The sequence below is a fragment of the Phaethon aethereus genome, assembly GCF_964289735.1.
Source record: "Phaethon aethereus genome assembly, chromosome: 13".
Classification (NCBI taxonomy): domain Eukaryota; kingdom Metazoa; phylum Chordata; class Aves; order Phaethontiformes; family Phaethontidae; genus Phaethon; species Phaethon aethereus.
The window spans coordinates 5,556,951-5,581,252 of NC_138589.1; the positions used below are offsets into that span (position 1 = coordinate 5,556,951).

Genomic DNA, 24,302 nt, shown 5'->3' on the forward strand with positions numbered 1-24,302 from the left:
GCACTTAAAAGCACTTCAGCTGCTTGCCAAAGCCGGATCGCTTGCCTTGTGATTAGCGTAACCCTGGGGTGAGGCTGGGTTGCGGGCTTTGCAGCATGTCCTCGCTGCCCCAGGCGCTGCGGGAGGCTCTGCCCCCTCCGGCGCAGTCTGGCAGGGGACAGGGGACCGGAATGGCCAGGGCGGGGAGGTGGGGAGAGGGCATCCTGGCTCAAGCCACTTGCCAGGGCCTGGTGACTCGCAGGGCCGCGGGCGATACCTGTGCGGGGCTCAGTGAGACCCTCTGTCATTTGCTACATCTTGCAGTCGTCTTAACAGAGCGGTGTGATTCTCCTGACAGATGCGCTTGGCTGGCGCTTCCGTACCGTCTTCTAGGAGAATGCCTCTCTTCTTTGTGGGAGTTTCTCCAGTTCTAACCATGCTGTTAATTTCCTTTAGCCTCTGGAGAGAGGTGGGGGCAGAAATTGAATTATCAGTCATTATTGTGACTACCAAAATAGAAAGTGAACTTTTGTTAACTGCGTGGCAGTGGGATTACATATGCTTTATTTCTGGAGATCTGGACTGCACCAAAGTGCTTCCTGTGACGGACTAACCTTTACAATCACCGCCCTGGCCTGTGTGTTACTGTCTTACTCGGACTCGAGCAAGCTGCTTGTCTCAACACCTGTAGAGCTGAGGGGCCTTCCGGCTGCAGTTACGGCTGTTACCTTGCACCACAGATGCACCAACGTCTGTCTAGAACAGAGATGCTTCTCGAGGAAGATTTCTGCTTTGTTCTGGGTGACCAGAGATGACAGGATGCAGCCGCTTACATATTCACCTGGTGAGCTTTTGCACCTTAAGAGCCATTTCGTTCCCCCTGGGTCGGTAAGAGCCTGTGATTGTACTTCCATGTTCTGCTCCTTGAACAGTCTCTATACCCTACAACCCGCCTGTCACCTGAAAGCGAAGGGCACGACAGCTGCGCCTCCCCAGTCTTTCATGTCTACCAGCACAGAGAGTAACTTAAAAGTACACAAGTAGCTTGGACACCCGATTGCTTTACAACTTCCTCGATACCTCAGCTGACAATTTGAAGAGCGCGAGGTGAGAAAGTACATGTTAAACAATATAAACAGACAGGTGTGCTGCACAATCTTCTCCAATTTCATTACCAAAAAGCAAAGCTAGAATTACAGATCTATAGAAGCAAACTAAAACCCTTTAGTCTCACCTTAGATGGGCTGCTGCTGAAATAATAGAATATTTTCTCTCGAGGAGAGAGAGTAGACTCGTTTTTGTGTGGCGAGATGTACACTGGGTGATTCTGGGACAGCTGTATTCTGCGAGGGGAGGCAACCCTTACGAAGGGGTAGGGCGAGAGCGGAGGCGAATCGGCCTGCACAAGAGAAAATGAAGGTCACTCAATAGTTGGTGTCTGATCTCCGGTGTTGCTACAGTGTGAACTGGCCACCTTAAACACCATTTAGTCGTTTTCCAGTCGTGTCATACTGTACGCATTTAGAATAGATGCAAGATTTGTCACGTTATTAGGCCAGATGAGTACTTTTTAAATTTACTTTTCTAACGCCATCTGCAGCTGGCGGATGACATTGCTCAGCACTGCCTTTCATACAGGAGGAAACAGCAAACAGGTGTCACAAGTATTTAATATTTCAGCAGCTGTGTATGTCCTTGAAGTGAAATCATTGTCACATGAAAGTATAATCCCTTGAATTTGCTTACAGTAAGTTTAGCGAAGGGTACTGCATGTATGGTAAAAAAAAAAAATCTATTTACTCTAATGAAAAGAATTTAACTTACTGCATTTGAAGTATACTTCAGGGCAAATTCTTTAATCTGCTCAATGTAGATGTTGTTGTAGAATTGTATCAGGTCCCCTCGCTCTTCCTCCTCAGTGTCGCTGTTGGCACCTGCCAGGCGGGTTGGAGTAGGGGGAGCGCTGTTGGGGTGCGGTACAGGCAGGGTGCTGCTGGATCGCATTACGGGGCTGGAGTCTCTGCTGCCTGCAAAGGCGAGAGCGACTCTGTTTGGCCTCAGCTGTGCAGTGCACCCCAGCCACTGGCACCCCAGGCCTTCAGCTGCATACAGGCGCCACGTCCCAGACGCTCACACGGCAGTATAGGGGCCGTGAATGTGGTGCCAATATCAGTGACGCTAATTTTGTTCCCTTAGCATCTCTCCTTACAAGAAAGCACGCTGTTGTTAAAGACAACAAACTACTGAGGATGTGTACATTTCTGTACACGTTTGCTTTCTAACTTCTTACTGGATATACTGCAAGTGGTGTTTCTGTATGAGCAGAGTTTCATCACACATAAGCAGAGCTAAAACTCCATTTTTTCAGGTGTTTGTGCTATACTTTTAACAGCGGCTCGCTCTTGTTGCTAGCTGGCATGATGTCAAATAAGGAATGGCAGTGCTTTCAGCTAGTAGTAGAAATATTTGGCTTGGTAATGCTTCCTGCTGGTTTAATGTGGGAAGTTGTGAAATACATGTAATTTTTTCCTCCCCTCCCTGTGACAGAAGACATTACTACCTACAGTTTATACTGTCATCTAGTAAAGATCTTGGAAATCGGTCTTAGGAATATACAGCATCACTTATTTGCTTTCCTTTATAAAAGTTAATTCAAGGGAAACGTGTCAGTTCAAATACCAAGGAAGGAAGCTTCAAGGGATGTCAGATACGCTAAAACAGATGCTGGGGGTGGCTAGTGCGTTCCCATCTCTGCAGCCAGCCAGCGCCTGCAAAAGCAGCTCCGTGACTGGCTGTGAAGATGGGCTCGCACAGCGTTCCTTTCATCTACAAAGACGTGTTCTTTGGCGTACAGACCGAACTCAGAGTTCAGGCTGGCCAGCGCATTAACCTCTGAAGGTGAGCTCACATGGTGATAGGTTCAAGACTGTCAAAGCAGGTGTAATGTTGAGTTACAGCAACTCTTAACTGTTACACGTATGTTCTTAATTTTGTGCACATTTACCGAAGAAAGAACTGTTTGGGGTGGGGTGACACAAAATCCAACTCTTACTTTACGCATGCTGTCTTGGAAATGGAATTAAAAACAAACATCTGGAATCACTCACTTCTTTCTTTGTTTCTGTCTTTACTTCTGTCTGTAGGCGAGTTCTGCTGGCTACTGCTGTCACTGCTGCCAGAGCGGCATCGGCGTCTCCTGCCTCTTATCAGGACGCTCCGATATACCTGCCAGGGGAAAAAGAGGAGCGTAGCAAAGGTAGTGTGATTAGATGTGCAGTTTTACAGTCAGGAAACAGCAGCTGGCATGATACATCTGCTTTTTAGAAACTTCATTGTGGTATCAAATTGCTTCTTGGAGAGGAAAATAGCGGCTCCTAAGAGGAGTACTATCCAATAGGCGCCGCCTCCTTAGGTTTTAAGTAAAGCTATTTTCTATTTGAGAGATACTTTAGTATAAAAAGCTTTCTGGAGTGCAGGATTTTGGATATGACCACTGTCTTTTGAGGAGAATGGCTCACAGGCTGCATTCATTTAACACTAAATGCTACTTTAAAAAGCGATCCATTCCAAAAACAGAACTAAGGCATTGAATAAACAGCATCCCCATTATTTAATAGTAACTGTACTTACATGGCTCTTGGCTTGTGGTTGTGTCCGGTAGCAGCGCATGATGTTCTGAAATGATCTGTCTTCCTTAGTAACCTAAGAGTGGATGAACAGAAAAGGTTAACAGTTTTTCTGTGGGGTTTTTTGTGTGTATTGTTTGGTTCGTTGTTGGCTTTTTTTTTCCCCCCTTGAGGAACTGTAATCTTTGGAATATTAAGTCTTAAAGATGTTTTTTGTTTGGTTGTTTTTTTAATTTATGTACACCTTACCTTAGCCATTACATAGATGGCACACATCAGCAGCTGATCCAAATGTCTGTCCATCATGATCTCGGGGCAGTGCACCAAGGAATATTCAAAACACGTCCAGATCTTTTTCCGCAGCTCATCAGATACATCAAGTTTGACGCAGAGATCTCTCAGGCGAACGCTCGCTAAGTGATACACCTGTTGAAATGGAGACTGTGCTCAGGGCTGCAGCAATGATGCTTTTCTTACCCAGGTCAGGCTTGCACACCCTGCAGAACTTATGCAAATGGTAAGCCGAAAGAAGAATGACTAAAGTTAGCTTTCTGTTTGCAAGACACAGACAGTCCCAGTACTGATGCTAAGAAAACATTTGTTTGAAGCTTAAATTCTGAGCTGTCCTGAGCGCAGGAAGGGCCCTGCATAGCCTAGGGAAACCACTGTATTGAGTAAACCAGAATGTCTCAAAGGTAAATCTCTTTCTTTTAAAGAGCCTAAAGAAAATGGACACCTTTAAGTACCTGCCAGTCAAGTACAGAAGCTACTCTTCCCAATTCACCGTGGCTGTGGTGATAGTCTACTCCTGCATAAGACGACTACTCTTCAGGTACGTCCATGCATAGACAAAGGATATAAATTAACTTTGAAATGGAATATTCTCTTATTATTACTAACAATAAGTACATATTTCCCAGATGACTGACAACTTACCAGAATCCAACCCCAGCAAAGCACAAATGAGCCTGAAAAGTACCTTTCTAAAGAAGAGTGAAAGCGAGCCCATCTTCCGAGGCCTGATGGACGTGGCAGCGGTAAATTGCTGGGTTTGCCGTTGCTCCGCAGGAGAGATCTGCTGAACGGTTAACTGGCCTGGTAACTGCAGCGTGGCCCCCGTCATCTGAGTGTTCAGGGTGCCAGCCAGCGCCTGGGCGCTGAGAGGCTGAATGGGCCCAGAGACAGCCTGAGGCTGGGTGCCTACATTGACTTGGACTGGGAAGAAAGTTATTCCTCCATTTTCATTGGCAATTCCTGTAATTTAAGAAAAAAGAGAGTCGAAAATAAGAGCAAGGATGGGTGGTTGTGTTTTTTTAAATTTTTAATTAGTTGTTTATAACTATATATTTAGTATATTACACATGGAATTGTTTCATCGAAATACTTTGGAATTTTCGTCATAAGGAGACAAGATGATAATGAAATTGAACTAAGTCTATAATACTACTGCAACCGTCATCCCCTGCTAGTTCAGGAAAGAAGACATACTGAAATAACTAAGTTTTACAAGATAGATGTTGGCAGTCAGAACATCCTTGTGTGTATATGTTCTGTCTCTAAATTCTGCTTATTTAGTCATACAATTCTTCCCAATTATGAATCCCTAAACATACATTTTTCTCCACTGGTGTACTGTTCCTCCCTCTCCCCCTTACTGTGTACTGATACTCTGGTGGGAACAAGTCCAAATAATGCCACCGCAGCTTTTCTCTTACCTTGTACTGGTATCGTAACAGTTTGCCCATTATTGGCTGTTACGGTGGCAGTTGCCACTGTAACCAGCGTCTGGCCGGGCACTGGCGTCACCGACATGGCTTCGGGATTCATGTTCTGCACTGGCACCGTATTTACCACGGGCTGCTGGGAAACTCTTACTGGAGTTCCGCTGTCAGAGGTAGTATCGTTATCAGCAAACAGTCTTCTCCTTGTAGGATTGGCTGTAGGAGAACTGTACCTGTCATACAGGGTAGTTGGAGAGGATGAAAGGCCTGTGGATTAGAAAAACCACACCCATAGATATTTAACTCTTGTTGTGTAGTCCTTTATTACACAGATGTTGAAAGAAGTCTAAATGAGAACCAGAATAGGTCAGGAAACATATTTTTTTAATATATTTGTGGCTTACAGATTGCTGCTAGAGATTACTTAATCATGAATAACGCTGTGCTTAATCTTTTCCAAAGCTAATGTATTATGTTTTATTTTTCCAGAGAAAAACTTGGAGACTTCACATAACCAGATATATAGTGAAGCTTCTGTTCTGGTATAGCGATACAGCAAACTGTTCAAGTGCCACTGATCAGAACGTAAGTCGAGTGTGTGTATAAATATTATTTAACACATGCATGAATACATGCTGTTCATATACATAACCTCCTGAAAACAGAGTCTCAAAACAGTGTTTTGTTCACACTGAAATAATGACTGCATCCGTCTTCGACACCTGACAACTGAGTTGCAACAGAAACACCATTTACAAGTGTGTTTGCAGTGAATTGTACGTTGACACTGAAGCAGCCTCCTTGCTGCACAGCACTTAAAGTTTTTGTAAGTGGCTTCAATTTTTAATTCTAAGTATGCTATGCTTTAAAAAAAGTCTTACCTTTTCCTAGTCCTCCAGTTTCAGCACGAACCTCGTTTATTCGTCTTGGTGTCAGTGGTGAACCTACACCACTGTTCCCTGCAGATCTCTCGAAATACTGAGGCGGCATTACCTAAAATATTTATAGTTCTATTGGAGTGGCTGTAGCACAGATTGACTCTCTAACAAGTTTTTAAAGGCTACCACGCTGCAAATCTTGAACAGCAAAACTGTATGGAAAAAAATAAAACCAAGAACACTAAAAAACTTACCGTAAGTCTAACTGAAGGTTTGTAGTGATTGTACTGCTTCAGAAGATGGAGTACTGTTACAATCTTTCTGTGACTACAATTAAAAGTCTGTACTTTTTTCCACATTTCTTCTTGTCTAGTAATCTTTTCAAGTGTGACTGGCCCAGGCCTTCCCTGCTTGTCCAGTTGGTGCATTGTTGCTACGCTCTGCAAATACTGGGTGGGAATGCCCTCAGCTGCGTGTCCCCATTTTGGATGGCTCTGTAGACAACAGCCCAGAGCACGCTACATTTACTGTTTTCCCTATACTGATGAGCTTGTTGGGTGAAATTGAAATGTGGACATGTAAAGCCTCTCCTTCAGGGTATAACGTCCACACTCTGCCATCCTCTCCACAGAGGAACCTGTGTTAAACATGTTACAGAATGTAAAGAAGCGCTCACCTCTTCACAGCTCGGAACTTTGTTTTCATTATCTCTGATTCTGTCCCACAGTATGGATTCCTGTCTCCATGCCATACTTTCCAAGATCTGTTCTTCGATGTGATTAAGGTGTTTTACTACTTCCCGACAAAGGCCATCCTCTGCTCTAATAAAAACCTCAATTACCTGTAAGGAGGATAATTATGATCAACATAATGTACTTGTTTCATATATTCTTACAGAAAGGTCCAATTCTAATTCCTGATTTCAAGGACGAAGAGACTGTTAGAAATAGTAAAGTGGCATTACTCTGACTCACTCATACACCACCTTGCAGTTCTGGCAGAAGACAGACATTTCTATCTTACCAAACAAACAAGCATGTCAAGCACTGTTGCAGACTAGCTGCAACTAGAGCTCATGAGGAAATGGTAACCCCTTAGGTACTGCATCAGTACCTGGGCACTACTGCTCCCGTGTTAAACTGCTAGCGGCATTTTGATTTTTAAACGCCTAAGACACACCCCAGAATGACAGACAGCTGGGTGATAGTTTTTCAACACAAAAAGGGGCAAAGCTGAGAACAAAGGATTAATATGGAAGTTAACTTCTAGGTAAGGAGATTCCTTAATATATAAGGCAATAGAGTGCTCACGACTTGATAAGTGGTGCTAGCTATCAAACACTTTACCTTATAAAAATGATAAACTGGAATGTCAAATATTTCAGTGATGAATGGGAAGTTGCCAGGGGGCTTGTATGTAAAGGTAATTATCTCAAGGCAACATGCCAGCAGAGACCTATGAAACACATCTTGCTCCAGTATTGCCTGCAAGAGAGTTGCAAATTTCAATGCTTTAGTTACAGTGTAACTACAGAACAGTAAAATGCTTTCTATTCTGCATCGACAGCAGGATTATCAAGCTTATAAAGAGAGATCTAGCTTTGTAAGAGACAGAACAGAATCCAAAATGAGACATCTTTACTCATTAAAAATCTCATATACCTTTGTGTTTGCCAACACAAGTGATTTCTTGTATGCTTTATCTTCCATTCGGGTGTACTTACAGGCTACTTTTCAGAGCTCTACCTCGTTTTAATTAGCTGTCTCTTCTGCTCTCTAACTGTTTCCCTTTGTTGTAGATCCAACTGCAGGAGTGAGGTACTATGTGCTCGGTTTTCCTTACCGATAAGTCAGTGTCTCCCAGCCTCCTCCTCTCTTGCTCAAGGACTGACTCCAAGACCTTATAGTACAGCACCTCGGCACGACGAAAATGCTTACTAGCAACATCTGCAGGAATTTTAAATAGAAACAATATAGTGAAATGCAATAAAGGAATTATGTTCTTTATCTTAAGCTATAGAGATACAACAGTCTAGTAGCTTGTGTGGATTTCTGTGCTGCTGGGGCGACAATACTTTCAGGACTAAAGCAGTTAATTTGAAGTTCACTTCAGCATCCCTCTCCTCTGCTGCACTGCCTTGTGAATGCAGAGCAGAATAACTTACTACTGAACCTGGATTTTGCTGGAAACACCATACAGAAGAACAATCTTGAAATTGCTATAATATAATAGATGTATTTCAAGTTGAGAAGATGCATTGTTTGAAAAGAATATCTATATGGATCCAGCTTGCACTGTGCAACAGAACCCACTGAAGCAATGATCTTGACAGGAGCAAACACAAATAAAGTAAGGCCCTATTAAGAATCAAGAAGGTCAAGAGCATCTTCCTAATTTTTCATTTGTCTTCATGCGCTTCACAGATCTTGACAACTTTGCTAACAATACTTTGTGCTTATACTGGCAGGATTTACATAGTATCTGTACTAACCTATCCTTGTATGTAAGCCAGAATTGCTGTAGGACATTCAAAGACTACAGTGAGGCAGACTTTTCATTACTGTCCCATGCCATCCATGCCATCGCTATTGTAATTGAGAGAAAAAGAGGTACCCATACAAGTGCTTGTCATTGCTCTTTCAGTAGAGCTGAAAGTATCATTAAATTCCAATGATTTCAGCTAAGGCTGATTATAAAATTGCATGCAGGGTTGAAATTTGCCATGCCTTAAGAATACCAATAAAATACAAAAGTAATAGAAAAGACGCTTGTGCTCCAGCATAACCTGTAAGTAAAACTGTAAGTTACTTACAGGAGATAAATGTGTTGACGGGCACTTTAATTCTTATCTGCATAAGTAAAATGTTGCCCACCTTTGGAAAAGTTACTGAATTCTCCTTCAGACTGCATGCTCTGGCAGTATACTTCACACATTTCTTTTACTCTGTTTGCAATAGATTGTGAAGGATCTCTGGAACATGCCCTGAAAATAAAAACTGAACATTTTCAACTTACTATTCCCACTAAGACCAAAAAAAAAAAAAAAAAAAAAAAAAAAAAAAAAGTACAATTGTTTTTAGCATACGATTAAAGCATGAAACTATAAATAACTTGGATAGCAATACAAACACACCCATAGGTGCCTAACAGTATACGTACTGTAAAATGACCACCACATATTATGATTATTGTATATACTGTAGTAAATATGCACATCTTTTCACCATCAGGGATAAACAGCATTTTCCACGTGATACAAAAACGGTTTTAAAATACACTGTACCGGAGGCAACCGTTTATCTACATGGAGAGTAACTTTTATTTTGAATCTCCTACAGTATGGAGTGATTTGCTAGGTAGGAAGAAGAAAAGTCTTGAAACTTCTGTATTAGCAGTTTGCTGTTGGAGAAGCTCAGAGCTGGTGGGTTTCAACTGTTGTGTGTTCTTACAGCCATCAGTCTCTGAAGAAGAAATCCGTCCAAACAAAGAGGACAGAGTCCTTTGAAACTTGAATATTTCTCTGGGTCCTGTTTTACTTCAGAACATTTCAAGACGGACTCACATTTTAAATCACACTGTTTAGCAATAACAGTTATTAAAACTATTTTAAAAAATAGAATTATTTGGTTAGCTTGACGGCAAACTCACCTGAGGATTTGCTCCAGATTTTCACTGGGGGCATTCTTCAGTCCTGCCAGCATCGTATGGAGGCGGCTCAAACTGTACGTTGCTATGGAAACCGGTGTCACATACGGGTTGCTGTCTTTAATGTACTTGCGGCCAGTAAGTGGGGTTGTAATCCTAAGTGATTTGGACTAAAAGGACAAAAAAAATCAGCGCATATAACTCTACATTATTATTACAAAACTTAGACAGGGGTCACAACCTCAAATGTGCCAATCTGTAGAGTTCTTACCCTGTGTTATGATACATGCCTGGAAAAAATGGCTAGGAATCAAACAGCCCAAACTAGTTCACGGCTCAGATAATAGCCAGCAATGAAAGAGTTATCTGCGTCACTCGGATGTTTTTATCAAATAGTACTGCATAAACGTATAAACAGAGGCTGTGACCTCACACAGAGATGCAGATGGCTGGGAGCGAAGTGTGAAACAGCTAGGCCAGTCTAAATCTAAAATCCCCCAAAACCCGAACCGTCCCCTCCTCTCCCTGAGTACCAAAGGAAAAGTGTTCTGAGCCAGGGTTTCCTTGCAGCAAGTTTAACTCTTACATGAAGAGCCCTCCTGAGCATAACAATTAATTTGCATCAGATCAAGTCATCACAGCGTAATAATTTAACATCAAGGCTGTTCCTTCAATTAGCGTACAGCAAAAACAATGCATCTTCTAATTTATCTAACCACACAATTACTTAACCAAGAAATGTTTTCCTTATTTTAATGAACACATTACATTTTGCAGTCTTTTCACCATTACGTCTAGCTGCCGATACTCCTCCCGTTTTCCCCACACACTCCTAAGGAGTGTGTTTTATTTCTGTGTCCCCACCCTACCAGGAAAGATGGTTCCCCCAGCCCTGCCTCGGACTCCCCGGCACATGCACCAGCACAGACAGGCGCTGTGGTGAGCTGCTGCCTTACAGGCCACAGTTCCATCAGTACAGGAGTCACACACCCAGGCCTGTGCACCCAGAACCTGCTTGTTGATGGCTTCTTTAAATACCTCCGAAGCGAAGAATTAACCACTTGCACTGATTTTACAAATAAGGTTATTTTGACCTTTTCTCTCTAGAGCACTGAAAGACATTAAACCAGGTCTCACTCTGGGAAAAGATCACACAACTATTTCAGTGATCTAGACTGTCTTAGCACAATTACATTACAGAGAGCAAAAGGCTAAGACAGCTCAGATCCTTCTTCATTTGCCTGTCTTGTATCCTTCCTCCTTTAAGACATCTTTTCCATCTTCAGGAACATTTTGATATGCTGTAGTCACAGGTATATACATATGTCTGCATTCAAAGCCAGTGCCTGTTCTCAAAAGCTACCCTAGTCACACGAAGTCCCTGATAATTTTATAGGTCTTCACTTCATTGTTCTGAAACATGCAGTGTTCTTTATCCTCTCAAAGCCCATATTCTATGCTATTGTATTAGTCATATATGTATCATGCTTTTAGGCAAGCAAGGTGAAAATCATTCCCTAGTGATTTAGCTAAAAGCGTAAACAGATGCAATATTAATGCCTGAAGTGTATCTGTTCAAAGGAAAAAAAAAAAGCGCATAGAGCCAAGTGCCAAGCAGCTTTGCATATGTTAAAAAACTCTGCGTATGGGACAGAGGTGTGAGGGAAGGGGTAGCTGGGCAAACAGGTCCAGAGGGCCCCAACAGTTGCAGGACAATTCAGCACCTGCCAAACCACCATGGAGAATTCCTGTTTTGTTGTGCTTGAAAGTCTTCACCTGAAGATAGCTGTTTAGGTGATCACCTAAACAATCTCTCTATACTGGTTTTAATCAAATAAAACCCAAATGCAAGGAGAAACTCTGTCCAAAATCCCCAAAGGTAAACAATGTATCTAATCAATTACAAAATCTAACTCAGCTATGCTGTGTACGCTCCCAGATCACCTTAAACAGTAAAGAGGGTAATTTGTACTAGCTACTTCTCTTCATCGGACAGAGACTAACTCAACTCATTCTCCATAGAAAAACAGCAACGCAGACCACATCAGACTCACCTTGTCAAAGTGCTGCTGCAGATTATGCTTCACTTGTACTCTTTCAGCTGTTTCCATTCCTGAAGTTGTATTTAAGCACCTCGTGAGAGTTCCAATTTCTTCATCAGCATCCTCCCCAAGAAATATTCGCTCATCGAGATTTCCTACTGACAAAACATACTCCTCGTAGGCCTTGTTGATGGCTTTGCTACAGCAGAAAGGAAAGACAGATGCAAACCCCCCTTTATTTAGATAGCGCTTTGTTCACCTGCTTACTGAATGAACACAGTTTTGGCCTGTTGGAAGTCTACTTCAGAACTTCTTATAACCCTGACTTAAGTATTGGAGTTCCTTTAAAATCTACAGTATCTTAAACATGACAGTGGCAAGGACATTATTTTGCCATTATATCTGGTTGTTGCCATTTAGTATAGCTACAGGAGGAACATAATAAAATACTGAGAACTCTTACGTGGCTGGAAACCCCTCAAAACTTACACTGCACCACTTCATCATAAACTACACTTACCATTTAAAAGAAAGTAAGTCCTACTCATAAACATCTCTAGGTTTATAAAGAAAAAAATACCACCAAACCCAGTTTCTCCCCTCCCACTTCCCACTCACTCAGTGTGCTCCCACATCTTTTCATACTAAAACTTTATACAGAAAAATCGAGGAAACAGAGAAACGTAAGAATAGAATTAGACATCAAGTAACATCGTCGTGAAGAATCAGTCCTCTTTCAAACACACCTCAGACCGTACCACCTCAAAGAAAAGGAACTGAAATGCATTGTAATGCATAAACATTAATAAATGCGCAAGTCACCTAGCTACTATCACTGTTAAGATACAGATGATAATGCAAGTGCAATTGTATTACAGAGGATGCTAATGCAAACCCAACCATGAAGGCAGTGACTCACAAGCTATCTCCAAAGTTCCCAGGATCTAGAAATCCAGTCAGATTCTCATCTCTTCCTTTTAAAAGCTGTAAGACAGTTAAGAACAAAGGATGGACATTTCAGTTCTTCGAAGAGGTTTTGAAGATAGTGAGCAAAGGGAAAATTTTCTACATTGCAAATCCACTGCCCAACCTTTTTGTCGAAAAGTTTCCGAATATACGGCTTCCAAAAATGCTCTTTGATGCCTTTTGCTTCTAAAACTAATCCATAATGTAATGAACACAGTTTTTCAATGATGCAGGGAGGATCAGACGATACTTTGTAATCCTTACTATGAAAGTCTTCAGGTAGACCTACAATTAAGAATACTGTATTATTTAACTTTGCAAATCCATATCTTGTCTTCTTATTAAACCCAAACTGTGTAGTCCAGGTGGTGTCAAACTGAAATGGTAATCTAATTAGCTCTCTTGAAAGAATTATTACTTATACAATGCCCACACAATTTGATTATGTTATCAAAACTCAATTTTGAATCAGAGATTTAAAAAAATTAGATACTGAGTGATAAAAATCTAAAATATCAGTTCTAATAGAAAACTAATCAAACACTTGTGAACTATAAAATTTATTCACATAAATTTGAGACAGTGGTCCCAGTTCAGATCCAAACCACTACAGAGCAAATGCGAATACTGTACAGCACTAAAAATGAAGTGTAAGTCTGGAAAGAACTGCACCAGAAATTCAATGGAAACTTCTCAGCATTCATTTGCATTTGTGGTTATCAAGTCAACCTACATTTCCATTCTCTTCAGAACAGCAACAATCCACAAATGAGAGAGAAACAATCAAGCTGCCGCTCTCGTATCTGAACATGGGGTCTGTCCAAACTGCTGCCTCACGAGAGGTCTCCAGTTTGACTGTGTCCAATAATGACAGTGTCATTATGCACTCTTGCACTGGCATTAAAATGTCATTAACTGGAATTTTTACTTTGGAACTTCCTTTGATGGTATTTCCAAAGTAAATTAAATTCTTGACTTACTATATTATTGACAAAATTCAGTAGTCTGTTACTACATACTACATTAATAGAAATCTGTGTAGCCAGATATAGAAAATATTAATCCCCATATATTTAATATCAATATTATCCAATTTATTTACTGCCACATAGATTCATACTAATTTCAGTAGCCCTAGAAGTTCTTGCAGGCTTTGGACAAAGACAGATAGGTTTTTTTTTTTTCAACATACCTTTAAAATTGGGATTCAGAAGTTCTTTACGGTTAGGACACTGGAGAGCATTTCCATACACTAGATCCAAAGCACACAACAAGAGGTGGTAGGAATTGACCAAGTCATCACTGATCATAGGAAAATTACCTTCAATATTAGAAAGACATAAGAGATTAATTAAAATTAGCATTGACTTAAAAAACATCTTTTAACCAAGAAACTGTTGAGATTTGTATTACAATCAGTAATGGAGTCTTGGAAACACAGACTTTGGTGACTATAAATATGTGGATAGAAATGCAGGTAGTAAAACAGACACACGCTTAATAAAATATAGCAAAGATAACAGTAAAATATGTTTTCAGGAACAGCAGTAATTGTGTAGGAACTCAAATATATTGTGCAGTTTTAAAAACAAACCTTACCAAAATGTTGATAAATACGATATTGCAGACTCCCTCATTCGCAGTAATCTGATTAATCGGTGCATAAATAACACGAAGCAGCGTGAACTGTATAATGCTAACTGCCTCAAAGAAGAAAGATTTGTTACCATAACTCTGGCAACACAAGCCCCACTGTCTGGCAGCGTTACATCCTTCAAGAGATTCTTACTCCATCTGTCTGAAGCAGAGTCTTGGTCTGAAGGCATATGAGGCGGAAGAATGGGTTCCGCCTGAGCCTTTCATTCTCCCCAGTTTTGCACTGCTGTAAGGTGCTGCAAAGAACTTCAACTTTTGCTAGGATAGAGCCAAGTGTTCACATGTCCTAGAAAAAGCAAGCACTCCCCCTCCTTCAACTCCCCCCCTTCCCCATTGTCCAGAAACTTTATTTCCCTTGTGCTTTACAAAAGAGCTAAAATGTGTATCACTGATCTGGTTTACAATGTAGCTTTATTTCATGTACCTCTAAAGTATTTTTTACTTGTCATCTTCTATAGAAAAGAATCCTTGTAACCTCTTCACTCTTTTATCACCTTTCACAAAGATTATATTCATATTCATTACTCTTTACTGAACTCATTTAGGTTTATGATACTCCTTTAGAGGAAGGGCCATAGCTAAAAACAGTCTTGTAAAATAAACTATACCATTAATTAATACCATAAATCACAATTCCATGAATTTATATGCACAGCATGATTTTCTATCACTCTTTCAATACTAATAACTCTTCTACGTGTTTGTTTGTTTGTTTGTTTTCCAGGTAAGCTCCAAACCACTTGGCTGAGCCCACAATGAAGCACAGGTTTAACTCCTTGAAGGAATCTATCATGTAGTAGTAAACTCACTTAGAGCACATCTAAAGGTATATACGATTAAAGAATTTTTCTAAATTATGCTGTTACTTCTCTGCCAGTAATGTACCAGTTTGTTCAAATTTCTAATCAGTTTTCTGATTCCATGTTTGTTAAAAGAAAAATAATGTCAATGCAGATAATTGGAGCTCTTTAAAATAACAAAGCCCACGTGAAATTTGTATTAACTGTACACATTTATTAGTTATTTCCAAATCATTAAAGGTTCACAGCAAAGCAACGAAAGTCCTAAATAGAATAGCAAAATGTTTATCAATAAAAGAAGTAACTCTCATAACATAGGTTCACTTTCATAACCATATAAAGTCTAGCATGGCAATCATTACTGTCAGCACAATCAGAAATGAAGCTGATTTTACAGCACCAGTAGTTTCATACAAACAATTTGTCAATAACATTTCAAACAATAGCTTACTACTCCCATTCACAACCTAGTACCAGTAACAAAAAATAGCTGTCTCAGTGCAGCAGAGATGCATTTTTTTCATTCCCATTTTAAAGACAGAAAAAAAGTCAAGAGAGTTTAAAGATAAATTCTTGCAGTATGCAAGAACTGCAGTTTCGCTAAACAAAGTCACTATCTCACTTTGCAGTGTATACCAAAGGTATGAACAAGATCTGTACTTTCTGCGTTTGTGAAACTGAATGCAGTGAGCTTCAGGCTTGCAGAAATACCAGAGAGACGAGCCTGAACTTGCCACTGATGTGTGGTTGCCATGAAAAGGATTACTGCCAACCCTCAAAACACACTGAACAAAACTTAACATGAATACTTAATGCCTGAAATGGTCAGCATTTAGTTTACATTTTTGTGCTGCCACACTTCAATAAATTTACCGCTAGTCACCTACTAATTTTACAGTTTATAATTACTGTTAATTTTCTTTTTTCTTGTAAAACTGAATCGACTATGTTATCAGCATGGTATTCTCTACAAAGTTAGTTTCAATGTCTGAAACTGCTCGGCAATTAACAGGTAGTTAATTGATGATGTAGTTGCTCAAACATGTTTACCAATAATCTAGCAATAGGGAGACTCAAAGTCCCTTTGCACCTTGTCAACTGTCCAATCTCCCCATAGAAGTGGGGATTTTATAAGGGAAAAGAAAAATCTCGGATTTTTCAGACTGACCTACTTACTCTCTCAGCTGCCTAACTGTGCTAAAGAAGTACAGTCCTGACTGACTGGAAATAAAGCACTGTACTAACTCTCCTCTGGACTCCCCGGCATATAAATAGATTTTTCGTACTACTTGACTGCGCTATTCTGAACTGAAAAAAAACCCCACAATAAAAAAAGATGAAAATCATACTGTGTTTCAGGGCTGCAAGCAACATACTTGTTTAGGAAAGGTTTCTCTTCCCCAGTAAAATGTCATTTGCAGCCTATTGGAAAAAGGAATCTTCTACATTAAGATACAGTGTTCAGTACAGCACTTGTGTACACCACACCCTTCTTGATCTTTGTACAAAGATGTGACGGTGAGGGCCCAGTAATATTGCCAGTAACTTTTCCAAAAGGAACTGCTGGCAACCCTAGGCAGTGTGGCACAGTGTAGGAAGAAAGGCTAATCTGTAATGAACAAAATTAGTGCCAGATAATTCAATATTGTGACAGCCTACTCTGTCCTACCCACAAAAGCAGCCAATTCAGGAAATCACAGCATGCTGCAGGAATCTTAACACTGATTTACTTCTAAATTGGATAAAAACGGACCCCCAAAACCAAAACAAAATTCCTTTTATCCCTTTCCTTGTAGGAATTAAACTATTAATTTTCTTCTACCAGAAGTTATCTTATGAAAAAATATAAAAAATAAGTATCTCCGGAAATTATCAATGGACTTGAATCTACAAAGATGTTCTTTTAGTGAGTAATACAAATCTTGTCTTTATTTTCCTCAAAACACTATCTTACTTATACAGAATTCCCAGTGAACACTCATACAAGCAGTACCTTAATAAGCCCTAAATAAATAAATATGCAGAAGCTCTTTAAGACGCAGGTTTGATGAAGAAAGACTTCAGACTATACGGGCTATGACTGAACAACTTAAGCCTAAAATAAGGATTTAATCCTGTTCCCTCCTGTGGCTTTTTCTCGCATCAGTCGTTGTCAAGAGCAATTGCTGTTGTTAGCTTTAAGGCTGCTCTTATGGTCATATATACATTGCAATGTATTGTCTGTTCATTGCATTATTTCTGCAGAAGCATGTTAACAGAGGATTCCCTTACATGTTCCAAAGGAATCTGAGTCTTCAAAACAGTCAGACGTTTATATGTGTACCACCACGTCCAAAATGCAAGAGAAAATCACCCTGGCAAGACAGGCGTACGCAGAACTACTCAGTAATGCAATATGGTTACTCGATACAGTTGCTGCGTGCTCATTTTTTAAAAAGGTAAGGGGGCAAAAAAGCTATCAAAAGAATGAGAATGCTATCCATGATACTAGCATGAAAGTATTCACACCTAGAATTTTATGATAATTTTTTACTAGGTTGTAGAAAAAAATTCATTACATATTTTCAGTGTTGCTGGAAACTTCAGAGGAACTTAAATATGCTTTGTTCCTAGTAAACATATATATACACCTTATGTTAATTACAACATCTAAATATGAATTCACTAAAATTCTAAGCTGCTTTTTTCCCTTGGAATTACAGCATAAATCTCCACAATACTGGAAACTTACAGAAAAATATTCCACATAAAAGCTACCGAACTATTTGGACATATAGCTCACCTTAGAAGTGTGGTAAAACATACAGCTGAGCAAATTAGTAGAGAATACATTCCTTCAGGCTGTTCTGTTCTGAATACAGAAATGCCTGTACCTATCCAGTGTTTAAGGATTGATACAATGACTTAACAAAATCAGGTTTGCAGTATTTAATCCCTTTCAAGTCTCTTACCTTTTGCATGAACAAACAGCACCCAACAAAACTGGAAAACTTCAGTCACAGTGCACGGTTGTCGTCTTTGGGGGAAAAATACAGCAAGAAGACACCCAATAAGCTCAATGAATTAGTGACAGAACATCATACAACATCCAATCACTCTAAAAGAAAAATAGCATGGCCAAAATCTTAAACCCTTCCCTTAAAAACCTGACTAAAGGTAATAAAGCAAGCCGCACACTGGTTTAGTGCGGACACAAGTGGACCCCCAGTTTCAGTCTGCATGCAGTGATTCAAATGTCACTACAGCAGCCTGACACAGCAGATTCCATTAGCAACAGGCCAAGACCTGAGCAGAAAATCACTGTAAATTTAATGGTAAACATGGCTGGCCTAAACAGTTTCTTTTAAGGCAAAATTATGACCTTGGTTCCAAAGAATAGGTAAACATCTAAATTTTAAATCTACAGGAAGTGTTATTTCTGCTCTTTCGTACAACAAATGATACATGTAGTCAATTCAAGTACTTTGACAGCCAGAGGTGAAATTCCTTCTCATAAGCACTCTGAGCAATATAAGCATGTGTTCTTGGAAAAACTCATTACACAGTGTGTTGATATTAATATACCCAGTACAGGCAAGACTTTCAGAACTGTGTGTTCACCAGTGTCATCTATGTACTGATGTGAAGCATTTTGTGTAGGATTTTATATAGTATACAGAATTTTGAAAGACATTAAATGTTTATCAGAACCAAGTTCCTCTGCTGGTCTTCGTTTAAAATGCTTTCAAATAAAATATAACTCATTCATGAGGCCCCTTCTTAAATCAGAAATTTAGCAGCTATTGAGGACTTGCTATTTCTTAATACTGCCACGCATACCATACTGGACCATTTTCTTATATATCCTTCCTACTTTCACATTTCTGTCTAGTTAAGTTTGGTTTGTGTTCTTGGTAACATAAAAATGTTGACAAAGTAATCAACTCATCCAAATTTACCTCCCCACCCAATGCCACCCCCAAAATATCAGAAACTGTGGTTAAGTATTTACTGTGTGGACTTAAAAAAAACCCAAACACAAAACCACCTCCCCCCCCCCGCCAAAATCCCTCCCCAGCACCAATTTTTATAACTCCATAGCATCGTTCCTTGTTTCCAATATAACGTATCACTGGAAGTGCTATTTCATATATTGCAGCTCATGCGCAGGACAGAAGAACATTGGAGCAGCAAAGAAGGTGGCATAGAGACATGTTTTGCTCAACATTATCACATCTCTTCTAGGTTATTTTAAAGTGTACCTGTCTAATTTAGATTCTAAAATAGACATATAAGGCTCAAAATCAAGCTGTACTTGCACAATATATATAGTCTTTATCAGGTTTTCGGTTGCTTGCTTGCTCCCTAAGACTGTGTTTAATATTTTGTATTTCATTCAGGTTTATATTTTTAAATTGGAAATTCTTTCATTCAGACCAAATTAAATCATGGTATTGCCATATTCTTTTCTATTTCTTCAGTACTTTGTTCAGCCTTAATCTTTTGCTTTCTTATTTAGTTACTCCATCAGATTATATAAATAATGGTTTTAAATGTCAAAAACCTTTCACACAAAAATTACTAAGTATCATCTTCCAACTTAATCTTCAAAATTACTTCACACCTTACCATCCAAGCTAGCCGACTAGTACAGCTCATATAATCATAAATTATATATGCACTATATTTTACTTTCAACATTGTAAGCAAATATTCATCTCAATACATAACTCTATTCCATCTATAATCCAATTCCAATTTACTCACCTTTTGCATTCTCCAACACAATCACTGAGGCACAATCCTGTCTTTTATTATAGATTCAAATACACTTGGTTGTAAGTGCCACCAAGTGATGCTCACAAGAACATCAAGGAGAAAGGAGGGAAAAAAGAAAAAAAAAAAAAGCCAAAAACCCCAACTAAGAACTAGCCTGTAAATATTAGAAAAAGTAAAAGAAATGAAAAAAACCCAACCAAACAACCAACCAAAAACCCCACATAACAGCAACCAAACAATGGCCCTTCACAGTAGTGAAGATGAAAGAAAAAATGAACGGGAATAAATCAATCTCTACTACCAGGAGAAATCACAAACCATCCTAAGTGCTGGCAGAAACAGACAAAATGTTGTTAAGATCAGAATAACCAAAAAAGAAGACTAGGACTTAGCTTTCACAGCACTCCTAATATGAACACTAACAAAGAAACAAAGCTTCTACTATAAAGATCCGGAAGATCTACATCTGTGAAAAAAACTATGGGCATTACTGGACAGTGAAACAGGCTGGCTCGTTCTACGAGCTGCTGAGGCTATACAGATTGTACAATGATCAAATTCTTCCAGCCTTTCCCACCTGAGAAGTATTAATATTTCTCTTGTCTACAGGCTGATTTCCCCCGCCCTCCCAAATCATTGAAGCTTAGCAGCTTTGGGATTTCCTGCACCCTGTCAGCAAGGATAGACAGACCAACTCCAACATTATAAAGAACTACTATGAAAATATAGTAAAAAATACAACTAAAACAACCAAGCAAGTTCATTATATTTTTGTAACAGTAATGCTCTAAAATCAGTCTGGAAATAACAGAGACTTACCTCTGTTTTCTTCCTCTCTGTTGACGAGGTTGATCTTCTTGAGGATATCTGAAAACGTCCTGAAAAATGGGCTCATACTTCTTAAAAATTACTGCAGAAACTGTAAAGTTCCTCTCTAACCTCTCGGTTCGTTCTCTGAATTGGGAGGGTAGATTTGCCATGTCTTCCCACTTTTTCATCTTGTTAAAAAACTCGATCAAGCTGAAAATACCAAAAGGGTTAGATCTGAAAGGGCGGGGGTTTTGGCAGAAATATACATTTTTAACAACAACGCAATTTCTGTCTCCCAAACTACTGATAAAATGGCGTTATTGTAAATATGACAACGTACTCAGAGCCAGTCCTTCTGTCATAAAGCAGCATGAGCTCGGACAGCTTGCAAAATATTTTTATATCCTCAGTTGATGACCATGTCGACTATATATTCACAGTTCTGGCTTTTCCTCACGAAGATGCAATCAGCTCCAACAGACAGATTACTCTAAAAATCAGATTTCCCTCATTTTTCTGAATAATTTATGCACTTAAATAGAACAAACCCCGAGTTGTACAATGCGAAGAGGATTCTACAAAGTATGAAAAAACCCCTAAGTTCCAGTAAATTTCACTTCACAAATTTGTGTTTCATTTATTTTTCACTCCTTTTTCTACACCTACTTTTTCAATGTTATTATTATTTTTCAATGTTATATATTAATATAGCCCAGATGACAGAAACAATTTATCCACATTCCTGAATATCCCTGAATTTCCGATTCGGAAGAAAAAAAGTTTTTAAAGGAACACTTGTTTAAACCAATAGCCATGCTCCAATGGTGAAGAAGATGGGGAGAAATAATGCATAAGGACATTCTTTTTTTTTTTTTCTGGCCAATCTAATAAATTGTTACAAAATAATATGATTGCTAATAAATAAAGTCAATTGTTTCAGGAAGTTTTACTTCATTGTTTTATGGACAAAAACAGTTGATACAAATTTGTTTATCAGATTCTGACACCACTTTAATTTCATAAAGCAAGAACATGGGAAAACTGAAGTCTCCTTACAAAAACAAAAAACCATGGTAATTTGTGTGAATATTTTCACAGCCAATTAAAAATGGTTTCTCATGTGAGAAGTGCACACTTTGCACACTCTTCAAAAATAGACTATTCTTCAGTGACTGGTTTCTTTCTTATTTGAAAGAAGTCAATCTCTGATTTTGAAAACCCATGTTTTTACAACATAGTAATGACCAAATGGAACTGTCCTACTTCGGTGGTAATGAGCTATAACACAAAGATTCCAGTGATACAAATTCTATCTTTAAAAGCAGGAAACAAGAAAGATGTTTAGCCTTTGCTCTCAATGGCTAAATTTCACAAGCTGATATGCAGTCTTTGAGATTTTGTAAGTGTTTAAAAATTAGCAAAAAGAAGTTACCTTTGTTCTGAACAGCGCAAAATTCTGGTTAAAGATACATAATTTCCCTCAGCTGTCCCTCTGCTCACAGTTGGAACCGCTTTTCTGCAAGCCACATACAAGGCACACGCTAACCAATGCAGATCATTTCCCTGTGAATTAAAACATCAAGCATCTGAAAGATTTGACTAAAAGAAAAACATACTTCTCGGCTATGCACCCAACAACAGGAAAAAGGATGTAACTGTGTCCTAAACCGATGTAGTTCAACCAGATTTGTTGTTTCAAAGTTCTGTTGAGCTACTTTGTGTTTTTAACTGCAAGAAAAACAGGTGCTAAACAAGACACTTAACATGGAACCATGGCAAAACTAAAATTACATGGTTACTGGTTACCTTTATGAATTTCACACTCGATCCAAAGCTTAACAATAAATTTTTAGCTTTGCTCTTCTGTAACAACATTTTGCACTGCCTTGGTGTTACCAAAAAAAAAAAAAAAAAAAAAAGCTACAGTCCCTTTCTATCAGAAGATTCCACAGACAGTGGGAACAGAAAAACATAGGTTCCATTTTTCTCTGTGTTGCACAACAGAACAATTACTCAACCTGGTACATAAAGACAGACATTAATTCCAACAAAATCTTTCGAATTTTATTCTCCCTCTTCGATTAAAAAAATACGGTCTTAATGGGAAAAGTACAGTAAAAAAAGGGGGCACAGAACACTGAATTCGACGCTGTGGGTTTCTTGGGCTACGCGGTACCACGGGGCCAGACGAGCCCACACCTCCGAGGCAAAGGCAAGTTTTCTTTCTGGCCGCTTCAGCCCACTTCTGGTGTCAGGAGCAGTGTGCGTGACAGGGGTGCTTTGAGACCCAGAACACCTCCTGCCTCCAGCAGACGCAGACAGCTTGAAGCACCGCAGAACTAACGCCTTCCACGCGTGGAAGCGCCGTTAGCGCTGCTATGGAAAGGGAAGCCCTAAAGAATTCCGAATAACGCTAAGCAGATGTGCTTTTCCGTAAGCGCCACCTTCATTTTTTAAAAGGCTACCAGGTAAAACAGAGCGGGTGCATCACCTTACGTTAGCGTTTTAAAGAATGATGTTACAAAACCTGAGCACCTTTAACCTTCCACGAAGCTTTGTGCCACGTTCACGCGAAACCCAATTTATCATAATTGCGCTGAAAGCATCTGCGTGAGCAACTGAAGAGCTGCCGATAAGCGCGCACCGAGATGACTCTGTTACGGCCGTCAGCTAGGCAGCTCGAAGTAGGAAGACTGCAGCGATACGATCGCTTTTATTTTTCACGCCTTCTCAGAGCTACAACTCAGGATTGTGGGTTTTTTCCAGCTTCAAAGCGGGAGAGCAGCGCTGCGCAGCCGCTCGCCCGCGCACCCCGGCAGCGGGCGCCCGCTGTGCGCGACGCCGCGGGAGAGCCCCGCTCCCCCGACGGGCGGGAGGGCCGAGGCCGCGATCACGGCGCGGGGTGTGGGAAACGTCCCGCGGCCGAGGCGTGACCCCCACGGGGGCGAGCGCTGACGGGCCGAGCTGGGCCGGGGCCGCGCTGCGAGGCGGAGTGGGGCGGAACGTGCCCTCGCCCGGCGGCGACCTAACGCCCGGGCGGCGCCTCAGCCGGACGGTGCGAGGGAGAGGCCGTCGCGCCTCAAGGGCCGTCCCTTTCCCTCCCCCCGCTTAACCCTCTCCCTCCCGCCAGGCCGTCCGCCCCAGGCCGGTCGCCTCAGCGCGACTGCCCCCCCACCCACCGCCTCAGCGCGGCCCCCCCCAGGCCCGTCGCCCCTCACCTCCAGGGTGTAGTTACGCTTCATGCTCTGGTAGCTGAGCCAGGCCTCGGAGCGGGCGCGTTCGTCCATGTTGAGGCTGCTACAAAGCTCCTCGTAGCGCTGCCGGGTATCCCCCTCCTCGCCCGGCGGGGAGGGGGGGGCGGCGGCGGCCCCCCCGGCCCCCGACTCGGCCTCGTCCTCCTCCTCGCCCGGCATGCCACACC

At 40.6% G+C, this 24,302-nt stretch overlaps 1 protein-coding gene across 1 annotated transcript; it reads right to left on the reverse strand.

Moving 5' to 3' along the window:
- Nucleotides 1–267: 267 nt before the first annotated feature.
- RBL2 (RB transcriptional corepressor like 2) lies at nucleotides 268–24,294 on the reverse strand (the record flags this gene model as incomplete). The annotated part of the gene is made up of 22 exons (XM_082005880.1): nucleotides 268–438; nucleotides 1,214–1,378; nucleotides 1,804–2,006; nucleotides 3,087–3,204; nucleotides 3,610–3,681; nucleotides 3,855–4,031; nucleotides 4,585–4,859; nucleotides 5,321–5,593; nucleotides 6,208–6,319; nucleotides 6,881–7,045; nucleotides 7,551–7,688; nucleotides 8,047–8,150; nucleotides 9,078–9,187; nucleotides 9,853–10,019; nucleotides 11,904–12,090; nucleotides 12,811–12,875; nucleotides 12,982–13,142; nucleotides 14,050–14,178; nucleotides 18,265–18,329; nucleotides 20,891–21,091; nucleotides 22,314–22,444; nucleotides 24,100–24,294. The coding sequence occupies 22 exons, from the start codon at nucleotides 24,292–24,294 to the stop codon at nucleotides 268–270; spliced, it is 3,384 nt and encodes a 1,127-aa protein (XP_081862006.1).
- Nucleotides 24,295–24,302: the final 8 nt, after the last annotated feature.